Consider the following 15,112-nt stretch of genomic DNA (forward strand, 5'->3'; position numbering starts at 1 on the left):
AGGCGGGGCTTCCTAACTAACTTCTGATTTGCTAGGGACAGGTTCGATTTTGATAATGTTTTTTTTTTGTACTTTTTTATATCATTTAAATAGTTGATGGTTGCGATGAGTGCGAGTGTGGAGTATCACCACAAACTATGGCTCACCTTTTATGCTGTCCTAAATGCCCTAAAACCTGCACTGCACACGAAGCCACTGACAAGCGTGGCCAATTACTGGTCAGCAAAAATTTAATATCGATCGCCATCGACTCGCAAAGAAGATTTAAAATCTGAAACATCTTCAGTGGTGAATCATATAAAAAAAATGTTTGGTTTTTATTTGTTCAAATGAAATAAGAAGTGAAACCCTTCACTGACCCCATTACTATACTAAGATATTCAAACTTGGATTCAATAAATTCATAACATACCATAAGCACACACACATATGCACAGTTCGTGGTTGTACAGTCATGAGCAATATCATATACCCACTTTAGAACCCTGTCGCACTATCATATTTGTAATTTAATGAGACTTACGGTTTAATTTGTCAAAAAAGTTAATGTGACATGGTTGCAAAGTGTATACATATTAGTTCTCGTGACTGTACATTGTATACAGGGTGTTAGTGACATCTTAACGAAAACTTTAAGGGATGATTCAGGCTATGATTCTGAGTTGATATCAAGTGGAATTTTCCGTCGCAAAAGTATGGAACGGAAAATAATTTAAATAAGCTCTAAAATTTTAATGACTTCTCCGACAGGAAATTCCACTTGATATCGACTCAGTATCATGGTCTGAAACATCCCCTTCAGTATTCGTTACAGTGTCACTAACACCCATACCTACTTGTATGGCTACTGTATGTACTAGTATGGGGTGTAAGTGACATGGTAACGAATACTGAGAGGGATGATTCAGCTAATTATTCTGAGTTAATATCAAGTGGAATTATCCATCGCAAAAGTATAGAATTGAACATAATTTTAAAAAACTAAAAAAATAACATGAATTTTGCGACGGAAAATTCCACTTGATATTAACTCAGAATCATGGTCTGAATCATCTCCCTGAGTATTCGTTACGATGTCACTAGCACCCTGTATGTTTTTAAACTTTTCTGGTCACATTATACAGTAGGTAAGAAGATTTAAAATCTGAAACATCTTCAGTGGTGAATCATATAAAAAAAATGTTTGGTTTTTATTTGTTCAAATGAAATAAGAAGTGAAACCCTTCACTGACCCCATTACTATACTAAGATATTCAAACTTGGATTCAATAAATTCATAACATACCATAAGCACACACACATATGCACAGTTCGTGGTTGTACAGTCATGAGCAATATCATATACCCACTTTAGAACCCTGTCGCACTATCATATTTGTAATTTAATGAGACTTACGGTTTAATTTGTCAAAAAAGTTAATGTGACATGGTTGCAAAGTGTATACATATTAGTTCTCGTGACTGTACATTGTATACAGGGTGTTAGTGACATCTTAACGAAAACTTTAAGGGATGATTCAGGCTATGATTCTGAGTTGATATCAAGTGGAATTTTCCGTCGCAAAAGTATGGAACGGAAAATAATTTAAATAAGCTCTAAAATTTTAATGACTTCTCCGACAGGAAATTCCACTTGATATCGACTCAGTATCATGGTCTGAAACATCCCCTTCAGTATTCGTTACAGTGTCACTAACACCCATACCTACTTGTATGGCTACTGTATGTACTAGTATGGGGTGTAAGTGACATGGTAACGAATACTGAGAGGGATGATTCAGCTAATTATTCTGAGTTAATATCAAGTGGAATTATCCATCGCAAAAGTATAGAATTGAACATAATTTTAAAAAACTAAAAAAATAACATGAATTTTGCGACGGAAAATTCCACTTGATATTAACTCAGAATCATGGTCTGAATCATCTCCCTGAGTATTCGTTACGATGTCACTAGCACCCTGTATGTTTTTAAACTTTTCTGGTCACATTATACAGTAGGTAAGTACCTATGTCCACAATTTGTTCTATTCAATATATTTACCAACTAATATTTAGACCTGAACAAAGCGAAATAAAACAAATAAATGGTGTCATGCGATAAACCGCATCCGGCGTTTACTACGACATACGTTGTTATCATTGTCAATAGTAAATAGATACATTTTGTCTGTTATAGGAGTTATAATGCATTAGTTAGTTTTTAGATACCTACCTACCCTACAAATAACAAAACATAAACTGCCTATATACGTCCCACTGCTGGGCACAGGCCTCCCCTCAATCAACCGGAGGGGGTATGGAGCATACTCCACCACGCTGCTGCTGCGGGTTGGTGGAGGTGTTTTTACGGCTAATAGCCGAGACCAACGCCTTAACGTGCCCTCCGAAGCACTGAATCATCTTACTTTTTCGGACAATCAGGTGATTCAAGCCTGAAAAGTCTTTACCAAACAAAGGACAGTCTCACAAAGTGATCTCGACAATGTCCCCATCGGGAATCGAACCCGGACCTCCAGATCGTGAGCCTAACGCTCTAACCACTAGACTACGGAGGCTGTTAGGCTGTGTTGCTGTTGTTATCATTGTCAATAGTAAATAGATACGTTTTGTATGTTATATTATAAGAGTTATAATGCATTGGTTAGTTTTTAGATACTAGGTAGGTATACAAATATTTTTGACTATTTGGTCATAGACATCGTATAACAAATAAACAACCAATCTCTGCAAAAAGTCCCCGCGATGCATCTTGTCACAAGACAGTAACGGCGTGTAACGACATACAACCAATATTGCACGTTATTTGAATAGTCATAACATAGTACATGCGCCATTGTTGTATGATGCATTTACTGACTAACAAAAACTACTAATGATCTGACATTTTATTTTAATTATTTTGCAATAATAATTAATTTTCAAAATTAAATTCTTAATTATTCTTCATTCGTGTTGGTTTTATAATAATTATGTAATTTTAGTTTTATTGTATTTTAATTTTATTGTTTTTAGCAGTGTGTAATGAATGTATGTACCTGTCTGTCTGTGTCTGTGGTGTCCGGAAGTAACAAATGTTTCTTTCTTTCTTTCTTTCTAATATGGACTATCATGTCTGAAATAAACGTTTTTTAATTATTTACTTTTTAAAATTGAATTTGAGGGAATGAACTTATACTATTTACATAATTTAATGTACACGGTTCAGGCGCTTTTTTAGAAAAACTCCTTAGCGAATGTGTGTCTATTTGTTTATAGGATGTCATCGTTTGTTATTAATTTTAAATTACGAATAATTAAAACATTTTAAATTATTGCACAAAAAAAAATGTTATTGTTGTTGTGTGTGTTTTTGTTATTAAATAGTCCACTTTGACAGACATTTCGTTTACTGCCTACCGAGCGTGATGTAACATAAACACAATAACATAAGCTCACGACTATTATCCCAACTGGGGTAGTCAGAGGTACATCCATTGCAATATGAACTAAGACTACGCCTCACCGAGCTTTCTGTTATGCTGTGGGCGGGATACACACTCCTTAAAGGCTAACGTTTTGAACAGAAGAAAGTGGCCCCCATCGGGGGGTGAGGTAAATCAAGCTCGCTCCAAGCTCGTATCGGTGCGAGGGGAGAGTGTCGCTTCTATTTTATAGTATTATTGTTTATTATATGCCTCGGATAGCATTCACTATTTGCCAGCTGAACCTGCCAGCCCTCAACGTGTAGACGTAACAACACAGGTGTCTGAGCGGTGTCTATCGCAGTTCTATTTGCGGCGCGTGACACTACCGGCGCGCACGCAACAACGCAATAAGATGTAGGCACGCCTGGGAAGAGCCATTTATAGGTACTATGGGTAAAATTGGGTGCAGATTCGTAACATTTTGCCGTGACATTACAACACATACTTACACACACACATCAAACTTCTACTCCTTCTTCTTCTTCTTCTTGTATGATGGACTAATGTTATGGGCGATAGGCTGATCCCTTATCACCATAAGGTTCATCATATCCATCTTAGGACTTCGTATCAACAGTGGCTGCAAGTTGTCTTTGATTACTTGTGGCTCTGCCCACCCCATTTGGGATTACGGGCGTGAGTTTATGTATGTATGTATGTATGTACCAAACTTCTAGTCCAAGTTCCTACTGCAGAGCAAGAGATTTTTTTTGACATGAGTATTGTACACTTGCCTCAGTTGGCAATGACTAATTGGCCGGACAAATAGGGAGCGCTGGGGAAAACATCAAAAAATATTTGATCGGTTCACAATTTACAGATACAAAGTCCCACTTTCGCAATGCGGATGAACGAATAAAATAATGTACTTCATAATTTGACAGTTTTTCAAAGTGGAGGAAAGTATTATTTTGAGGAAGACTTACGACCATAAACATTAAAAAGGCTGATTGCAAAATGTTTCCACCATTTTTTTTTCTCTAGCTTCATTAATGTCCCACTGCCAGCCTTTCCTCAGGAAAGGCCTCCCCTTCTCTTTCCAACCATCCCTGTCTTCAGCATCGTTCTGCCAGGTATTCTAGAAGGTGTCTATTTCGTCTCTCCATCATCGAAAGAGAAATATAATTAAGCAGAATTGTGCAGATAAAACCGTCCTAAATATGTCTCGGCGTATATGTTGGAAGTCGATTAATGATCTAACACGGTTTTATAGCGATTGATCTGTGGAAAACGACTGTGCACGATCCAAATGCTTGACATGAACCAGAATCCAATTGTTACGAGGTTATTATAGACTATAACAACATTATAGTATATTATGAAACTGGCAAACAAAGGAAAGATATAGCATAGGCGGAATAGAAATGCGAATGAATGAATAATAACATTTCTTTCATTTTATTTTTATTTATTTTATTTATTTATCGGTTTATAACGAGACAAAAATAAAATGTTTGTACCCGCGGAGGTCCGTGTTGCTCTACGGTAAGTACTTATTTAGTTAGTATAATTAAACTATCAAAGACAAAATTAAATCGAAAAAATCTGACTCGGAGACTTGAACCCGCGGCTCCATTTCGTCTGTACATGTTTATGTTTTTGTGCAATAAAGATTTATTATTGATTAGTACGTAGTCGTTAACATGAGTCATGTCAGGGGCCTATGGCGGCTAAGTAATAACCCTGACACCCTGGTTGATGGGGTTGGTAATCCACCTCACAACTCATTCCACACGATAGAAGAAGATTGATTGATTGAAATGATATGAAGTGAAATGAAATAAAATATAGGTGTTTATTCTGTTTAGGTCTAGAATCATTTTTTGGTCTTTTATTTACTTAAGGGCTTTGAACAAAATTTGTTATACCAGCCCCGTCTAGAATCATGATATTGGGTAAGTATAGCAAGGTATTTAATGTATCAGTCGATGTGCTATGATTTAATACTATGTTTATCCTATTTTTTTAAATACATAATACTTATATACCTCTACAAGTAATTATTTGATTATATTGAGGTACTTACGAGGGCATAGCTATTAAAATGAGACCCGACAATCCATTTTCCAAAGAAACCCGAGTAAATAATTTCTCACGACATTTGATATATGATTCTTGATTAAACATAAATAAACAAGATCCGATTTATACTTGAACGTAGGAGGTGACATATGAGTTCGATGCTCTGTCTAGTGTACGCCAATATGTGTACAGATCTTATGTAAATTGTGTAGAGTCGGTCATTGCTTTATCTTAGTAAGTACCTACTGTTTAGCTGCGCAACCTTTCGATCTATGGTCGTTTATCATATGAAATCATTGTTTTTTTTTTTTGTTCAACGGGAAACATATAAGGTGGTTACCAGTCCAGTCAAGTGCCGTCAACTAAAATGTATTTGTTCATTCTTCTTATGTGGGCTGTGAGGTCGATGAACGATCTCAACAACTTTGGTGTCGTCAACCTGTGACATGGCTCATAATAATAATAATAAAACACTTTATTGCACACAAATTCACAAAACATTTACAGGGTAAACTTATTCTAAGGTGGGCAAAGGCGGCCTTATCGCTAAGAGCGATCTCTTCCAGACAACCTTCGGCAGAGGATATAGTACACTTGTACAGCTGCAGTGTGGCTCATGTTATACTTAGGCTCTGAAATATAAACCCAGAACTAATGACATACCTAACACGACATACTAAGTGAGATATATATGCCCTCAATACTAAATTACAAGAGTCATGTCGCCAGTTAACTCACATCGGCGTCTGAAGCGGCCGCACCAGAACATTCCTGGCTGGAGCTCTACATCAATTTGTCCCGCCGTTCATTGCGTAGTAACACAACAGTGTCCCCACCGGTAATCGTACCTAGATACTTTAGATTAAGAATTTGTAATCAATCCTTCTTTCTTTAATCTGGAGGTGCTGTCATCTATTCGCGCTGCGGTCAACAACGTTGAATGAAAGCCCAGTTTCTACTTACTTACTGGTGTAAAGACTAGTCGTTAGGTACATGGACCATGTCAGAGGTCTTTGCCGGCTCAATAATAACCCTGACCAGGATTACTGGGGTTGGTCATCCACTGCGGTCATCCACCTCACAACCCACACGAGAGAAGTACTTCTTCAACCTAAGTAGTTAGATACAACAATTCGTCGACGAGAATACGTTGATCCGCCTTCTGTTAGGATTTCACAGATATCAACGAGTCCCTGGTGACGTCGGCTGCGTTTAACACAGCTGGTACTTTACCGACTTATTTTATTTCTACTCCAGGTACGATTTCATCGACGTGCCACCCACTGCGCGCAAGCTGCTAGCATCAATGACGCACGTCATCTCTCAGAACCTGCTGGCGGAGTGTCGAGGCAACGTGACAGAAGTCGTTGACACCACCGTGGTCGTCTACATCAGCGTCAAGTCTGACAACATCGCGCTCACCTGGGACACTGACGAGCAGTACATGCTGGATATACAGTCTAAAGGTAAGTTTGTATTCTGCAGCAAGTTAAGGTAGAACACGTGCAGATGCTACAGAGTGGAATGCACTTCCGCTATCAATGTTCCCTTCAAGACTGAATTGGCACCTTCTGGGTAAGCTCGTTACACCGTCGACACTTTCTTAACCTCTTTAAGAGGCAGAATGTGTCTCTTGACATTAAAACCCATCTGATATTAAGAAGAAAAAAAAATACATTTCTTCCCGGACATGTCGTATAAATTGACAGAGGGATTATTTTATGAAAGGTGTCAAAATTCGGATTGCAGCTGCAAGTTGTCTTCTGATTACTTGTGGCTCGGCCCGCCCATGAGGGATTACGAACCTGAGTTTATGTATGATGCATGTTGTTGAATGGCAACTAATAAAGAGTTGATGATTTCATCAAAATTGTGCAAATCAGGGCATCTTTTATTAACATTCCATCTACAATAGTTGGCAAGCCCAAGGCCAAGAACATCATATGACTATGATTATGATTTACTATATTTTTCATACAAAACTAAACAAAATTAAATCATCTTTTCCACCAATTTCAGAGGGAAAGGTAGCAGTCCATGTTTTTGCTGAGACCGTTTACGGAGCGAGACATGCTCTTGAATCATTCTCTCAGTTGGTGGCAGCGGATATGCCCGACTACACCGAACACTACGTCTGTAGCCTCAGAATCGTCGCAGGAGCAAAGATCAGGGATCGTCCAGCGTATAAACACAGGGGCCTCCTTATAGATACTGCCAGAAACTTCATTCCGATTGAAGATATAAAGAGAACAATTGATGGCATGGCAGCGACGAAGATGAACGTATTTCATTGGCACGTGACGGATTCCCAAAGTTTTCCTTTGGAGTCAACTCGGGTACCGCAATTCACAAGGTACTTTTATGTATTTTTGGAGGAATTAAAGTCGTCTACTCATTATTTTGCTCTAATAATAAGGAGTAATAACATTTTGATGCGTCGACTAAGCTGTCTGAAAGGTCAGAATGGTTCATTGCATTCTATATTATCGTCATGGATATATGGACCAAAACTAAGGGCCATATTTCACTAGGATACCACGGTCACGCAACCAACAAAATGCTTGCAGTTGACATCTGGTTTCTTGTTGGTCGGCAAGGTTGTACAGAAAATAATTATTTTTTAGGTCCCCGTAATGGAGGTTCTAATTGCGTGTCTATTCTTACCAATTGCAGATACGGAGCGTATTCAGCAATGGATATCTACAGCGCAGAGGAAGTGCGCGAGTTGGTGGCGTACGCGCAGGCGCGGGCCATCCGCGTCGTTGTCGAGATCGACGCGCCTGCGCACGCCGGCAACGGCTGGCAGTGGGGCAAGGTATGAATCATACATACATTATGATCACGCCTATTGAAGGTAGACAAAGAACACGTAATTCCACTTAATATCTTCCCGACTCACCACATGCATGCTCGTCGGTGTCGAGTACCTACTCCTGGCCTTTTTTTAAAACATCCTGGATTTGATCTCGGTATATTCGGTCAGGCTTTCCTCTTTCAACTCTACCTCTTACCTGATATAATGGCATTAATCTTCTTTCTTTTAGCTGTGGGTTATGAGGTCGGTGATCGACCCCGCCAAGCCTGGTGGATATTTATTACTGAACTGGTTGACTTGTTGAATATTTTCACATAGAATATCTATTTTGCATTGACGTCCACCTGGGACTATCCCAATCACAACATGATTTAATAATTCCCGCTGCTAAAGTGGCAAAAGCCTAATAAGAAACAAAAAATAAACAGTTATGTGAACCCCATGTAAAAAAAATCGAATTTAAAAAAAACTTGAAAACTAAAAAAACATGTTAAGAATCTACATCAGTATCTAAGTGGTAATCCTGTAAAACAATAGGTACAATGGTTTTATTGCATATAAACTGCAATATAAAATGAGGCTGCATGTTGTGCACTGATAAAAGATATTACTTAACGTTAAGGCGGTTTTCACACCGCGGTTGGCGGCGAACCGGTCGGCAAGGTAGTATTGACTTGTATGTGTCGTCAGCCGTTCGGGATCTGCCTGAGCAGATCATAATGTGCCGGCATTTCGTAATATGCCCGTCTAATACCCGCCATATTGTTTAAAGTATAACTTTTGACGATTTTTCCCGGCCATGTTTCAACAAATCGAATGATAGGGTGACTGAAATGTCACATAGCATCACACCTGTGTCTCGGAAGGGGTAGGCAGAGAGGTGTATAGTATATCCATCTAGAGCCTATTGCCATTATTCGGGCACTAATCCTGGAAACCGAAACCTAAAGTATTACAACATAAAAATGTCTTATAATATTAATAGTAACCTAAATAATGGTAAGCCTATACCTAGTGTTAAATAATAATTTTATTAATTAATTCTCACCAGGAGTACGGCCTAGGCGACCTGGCAGTATGCGTCAACGCGAAGCCGTGGCGTCACTTCTGCATCCAACCGCCGTGTGGCCAGCTGAATCCAGCTAACCCAAACACGTACAAAGTTCTCCGAGATCTATACCAGGACATTATTGACTTCCAAACTCGCCCCATTCTGTTCCATATGGGAGGTGATGAGGTGAGTCAAAGGGCAGTTGCTAAAACGCGAACGCATTGACGCCACGCTTAACCTAATAAAAATGTATGGAACATAAGCGAAATGAAATCTCACGTGACTCACTTATATCAATTCCATACATATTCAGCTAAGCGCTGCGCGGCTGAGCATTGCATCTTGGATAGCCTTCTGGGTATTTATTTCTTCAGCATACTTAGTGGAGTGTTTTTCATATAACAACCACTTCGGGTAAGCGAAGGCAAAAAGAGAAGTGCCTATTGGTCAGAAAAACTATTGGACTGAAATAAAATTAAGTTTTCGGTTTGATAAACTTGCTAAGATCTCAAAACAACCTTTAGTTACATACCTGACCCCTCTCGCTTATACTTACTATAAAAGCTCTTCTAATTTTCCAGGTATTCATTAATTGTTGGAACGCAACGCAAGAGATCGTTACATACATGAAGGATAAAGACATAAAACTGGATGCCGAGGGTTTCATTGAGCTCTGGGCGGAGTTCCACAATAAAGCATTGAAGGTAATTAGTTCGGTTTGGCTTGCCAACTAGACGTGGGGACTTTTAATATGCTAACTTCCCAAATCCAGTTGGAAATAGTATAACTCCCGAAATACCCTTAACGTATTCCTGAAGAAAAATCTCAGGATCATCTCACGCACTCTACAATCCCTTTATTGACGGGATTCTATCAATATACACATACATACATACATAAACTCACGCCCGTAATCCCAAATGGGGTGGGCAGAGCCACAAGTAATAAAGACAACTTGCAGCCACTGCTAAAAATTGTCTTTATTACTTTTCTATCAATATAATTCTTCAAAATTAACGTACCTACTTAAGTAAATCTTATTGAAATCTTAAAATGTACTTAATAAAGAATGTACAATTTCGAAAGTACTTATTTACTAAACTTAATATTGTTTTTAAGGTCTGGGACGAAGAGTTGGCGAAGGCTGGTGAAACGGGACTGCAGCCGATCATGCTATGGTCTTCAGAACTCACGCAGCCGAATAGGATCGTAAGACACTTGGATCCGAGCAGGTGGGTTTGATCATTACAGGAATAAAAACATCACAGACTGACAGATATACGTCGACAAGGATAATGGTGTCGATTCGGACAACCAGGAAAATTTGAGAGGACTAAATTAGCTGCATCTCTTTCTTGCACGTATTGTAAGTGAAGGACGGCGTTAATTTGAGAGTTGCCAAACTGAAATTAGGTAAAGTTTGTGTGCGTCGGAATAGGCAGCAAAAAGGCATTCAAATGACACCAATCATAACGTCATAAGCTCACGACTAGGTATATCCCTATTAGGGTACTTAGACATACATCCATCACAAGATAAACTAAGTCACGCTTTCGGTGAGACCAACTTGACATGTGGTGAGCCGTATCGCCATTTTTAATGGTCGAGCCAAATGTGTTATTGAAAATTGCACTTACTCGATTGGTGCAAATCCGCTACCAGGGCCAATTATAACAACTGTCAGAAATGATCTTTTGCGAAAGAGTTGCAATCAGTTTGATTACTTTAGAACTTTGGCGATCGACAAAATTATTGAACCCAATTTTAATCCTGGCACCGGTATTGTTCTCACACGCGCGAAAATCCTAGATAGGGTAAATAGGGTAATCGACAGACGATCCATACGAAAAGAAGAACATAACATTGTGGTCTATTTGCCCTCAGATACGTGATACAAGTATGGGAGCCAGTGACTAGCCCCTTACTTCACGAGCTCCTCAGGATTGGCTACCGTACCGTGTCTGTACCAAAGGACATCTGGTACCTAGACCATGGTTTCTGGGGTGCGACTACGTATTCCAACTGGAGGAAGATGTATTCACACATGTTGCCAGATAGTAGTAATAATATGTTGGGAGGAGAAGTGGCTTCTTGGAGCGAGTATGTCGATGCTCAGGGTTTAGGTGAGTAAAGTGATGCTTTCTTTTCGTGTTTATACAGGGTGTTAGTGACATCGTAACGAATACTCAGAGGGATGATTCAGACCATGATTCTGAGTTAATATCAAGTGGAATTTTCCGTCGCAAAATTCATGTTATTTTTTTAGTTTTTTTTAATTATTTTCAATTCTATACTTTTGCGATGGAAAATTCCACTTGATATTAACTCAGTATCATGGCCTGAATCATTCCTCAAAGTTTTCGTTACGATGTCACTAACACCCTGTATGTGTCAATGTAGTGTTGGGCTCACGATACAAAAGTCCTAATCGAATCTAACTCAGATTTTTTGTGGTGTGGTGGTAGTGGGAGAAAGAGAGATATTATTGAGGAGATGACAAACAAAACATTACTGAGACTAGTCCTTATTTGGTCAGGACTATCCAAATATAAGATGTTCCATCCTTCAATAGTAACGCTAACCCTTTTGTCTGCTTACTGAAGTAAATAAGTGCGTAGTCATGTCAGGAACATTTGACACCTCAATCCTCAGAGCTCATAAAATAAGACAAGTAAATGTCCTTGAAATTCCACCCATTTCCATGGCGTTATTCCGTATTTAACAGGGTCCGATTAGTACCTAACCAGAAGATTTGATTGGTCTGGTTTATTTTACAGAAGTCTTGAACATAAGGGACGTCCAAGTGGTGTCCATGAAGGAGACAATAGAAAGTGAATGGGTTCCAGTGAATTAAATGATTTGGGTTTAACGTGAAGGACGCAAGCAAATGTAATTCCATAGTCTTTGCTTATCCCAGTGGGAAGTAGGCTTGAGATTATATAAACATTGATGCATACCTGTTTTTTTTTACGCGTTGCATATATGTATGTATGGATTCCAGACACGCGCGTGTGGCCGCGAGCCGCCGCGGTGGGCGAGCGACTGTGGTCGAACCCGTCGTCGGGCGCCAACGCCGCCGAGCCGCGCCTGCAGCGCCTGCGCGAGCGCTTGATCAACCGCGGCCTGCGCCCCGACGCGCTCTCGCCCGGCTGGTGCGCGCACCACGACGCTATGTGCAGGTAAAACATATATTTAAGAACAATTGACAATCCGATGTTAGTAACTAGTTAGCAGTTACATACACCCTTAAATATATTATTATGTTAGTAGATAAGTGACATAGAATAGCCGAGTCCATCTTCTCGGCAATCATCCTCAGGACTCTGCAAGTGCTCCCCCGCAGTCGCAGCATAACCGAAGCTCTCTATTTGCGCATGATTGTGTCGAAATCCGCGACGTCCATGAATATGTCCGACGCGCTGTTAAAACGTGGGAGCACCACCAGAATCCTGAAGATATTCTTCTAGAGTACTCTCAGAGCATTGTACGAAGCCAGCCCACAGTCCACTCGTGTGAAACCTGGACAAGACGCTTTGAAGAGCCTTGACTTTACGCCCAGTGTACAATGAGCAAATCTGTAGACATGTTACCACGCACCAATGACCTAACTTGTATTTTTCTGGTTTTCCCTTCGCGGGTTGGGAGGTCAGGCAGGCAGTCGCTTCTGTAAAAAACCGGACCTGTCAAATCTTCAGGTTAGGTAATCGGACCTTGTGAAAAACGGGATAATGCTAGGAAGATGATCATATTAATGTGAAAACCGTATGTAAGGTTTCGTTCAGGGACACGCGGAGCGTCAAGCGTTTTTGAGTTAGTCACTAACATACAGACAGACGCTGCGCGAGATTTAGTTTATAATATTTAGGTATTACAGGGTGTTAGTGACATCGTAACGAAAACTTTGAGGGGTGATTCAGAGATTCTGAGTTAATATAAAGTGGAATTTTCCGTCGCAAAAGTATGGAAGTTTCGTTAAAAAAAAATTGTCATGAATTTTCTGACAGGGAATTCCACTTATGATATCTCAGGATCTCAGGATCATGGTCTGAATCATCCCCCTTAATATTCGTTACAGTGTCACTAACACCCATACCTACTTGCATGGCTACCTGTATGTACTTGTACGGGGTGTAAGTGACATTATAACGAATACTGAGAGGGAGTAATATCAAGTGGAATTTTCGATCGCAAGAGTATAGAATTGAAAATAATTTAAAAGACTAAAAAAAATCATGAATTTAGTGACGGAAAATTCCACTTGATATTAACTCAGGATCACGGTCTGAATCATCCCCCTCAGTATTCATGACAAATAAATGTTTTACTAAAATTTACTTACTTATAAGTTAGTAAAATTAGTAAGTACCTGCGTTCAAAAAGGGTGCGCGCCATAGATCTCTGATGAAGACCGACTGATATTTTGGTGCTATTTGCATAATATTGTGTTCTAATTGGTAGTTTTTAAGTATTAATATGTATGTTCTCCATTGAATTCGACTTTATTAGTTTGAATTAGAGGAGCTCGGTGGCGCAGCGGTAAATGCGCTCGGTCTGCGATTGTTGAAGTTAAGCAACTTTCGCTAAGGCCGGTCATAGGATGGGAGACCACAAAAAAAAAGTTTTCATCTCGAGCTCCTCCGTGCTTCGGAAGGCACGTTAAGCCGTTGGTCCCGGCTGCATTAGCAGTCGTTAATAACCATCAATCCGCACTGGGCCCGCGTGATGGTTTAAGGCCCGATCTCCCTATCCATCCATAGGGAAGGCCCGTGCCCCAGCAGTGGGGACGTTAATGGGCTGATGATGATGATGATGAGTTTGAATTCATGTTTGGATCATAGATAGGTGGCATTGGGCTCGCCCCCTGTTACATTATGGGACTTAAGTATAGCTGGCTATGAGTGAGTGTACTGTACAGTCATGAGCAATATAATGTACCCACTTTAGGAATCTGTTGCACTAACATATTTGACATTTAGTGAGACTTACATTTCAATTTATAAAAAGTTAATGTGACATGGCACCAAAGTGTATACATAATATTAATGCTCGTGACCGCACACCTCTGCCTACTCCTTTGGGGGTACAGGCGTTATGCTATGTTATATTATGTTTATATATAATAAGTAATCCGGTCTAAAAGACATCCCAAATGTAGTTATCTCTTTTATAGTGTGGGTTCTGAGGTGGAAAACCAAGCTCATGAACCCTGGTGTCAAGTGTCACCAAAGGCCTTTACGTGGCTCATGTAACGACTACTTACTTATATCAGTAAGTAGTAACCGGGACCGACGCTTTAATGTCCTTCCAAAGCACGGATCATCTTACTTTCGACCAATCAGGTGATCAGCCTGTGATCTTAACCAAACTAGGGATCACAAAGTGACTTCTTCAAAAAATTTCAAATTTTATATATTTAAAGTATAAAAGAATATATAAAATATATTTATATCACTTAAATATATTTTATAATTATATTTATATTTTATATAATTTGTATATTGTGCGACTTTTATTTCAAAAGTGCACAACATTAACATTAAGATATCCGTGTAAATATAGACACTTGGTCGATATCTTTTACGTAATCTTTCTGTAAAAATGTGTAAGTATTTATACTTCTATATCAGAATGTAAAGTCTGATTACAATCGAATTTGATGTGATAATTCTATTGACACTGTTTTTTATACTGACGCTACTTATAAATGAAAACCCAATAAAGATCATTTTATTTGTAATTTGTTTTATTAATATTTTTT

The 15,112-nt window shown here is 39.2% G+C and overlaps 1 protein-coding gene across 4 annotated transcripts in view; it reads left to right on the plus strand.

Moving 5' to 3' along the window:
• Positions 1-15,112, plus strand: part of LOC126372463 (chitooligosaccharidolytic beta-N-acetylglucosaminidase) — a 44,740-nt gene that overhangs the window by 18,333 nt on the left and 11,295 nt on the right. For 3 of the 4 annotated variants that reach the window (XM_050018234.1, XM_050018236.1, XM_050018235.1), the window contains exons 4-11: positions 6,746-6,954; positions 7,508-7,841; positions 8,162-8,303; positions 9,355-9,540; positions 9,936-10,058; positions 10,474-10,586; positions 11,239-11,477; positions 12,356-12,533. In XM_050018234.1, the coding sequence (XP_049874191.1) occupies positions 6,746-6,954; positions 7,508-7,841; positions 8,162-8,303; positions 9,355-9,540; positions 9,936-10,058; positions 10,474-10,586; positions 11,239-11,477; positions 12,356-12,533 (1,524 nt within the window). Of the gene's footprint in view, positions 1-6,745; positions 6,955-7,507; positions 7,842-8,161; positions 8,304-9,354; positions 9,541-9,935; positions 10,059-10,473; positions 10,587-11,238; positions 11,478-12,355; positions 13,273-15,112 lie in introns of those variants that run through there. The other variant, XM_050018237.1, reaches the window with a different exon arrangement.

The sequence above is a fragment of the Pectinophora gossypiella genome, chromosome 14 (assembly GCF_024362695.1).
Source record: "Pectinophora gossypiella chromosome 14, ilPecGoss1.1, whole genome shotgun sequence".
NCBI lineage: Eukaryota > Metazoa > Arthropoda > Insecta > Lepidoptera > Gelechiidae > Pectinophora > Pectinophora gossypiella.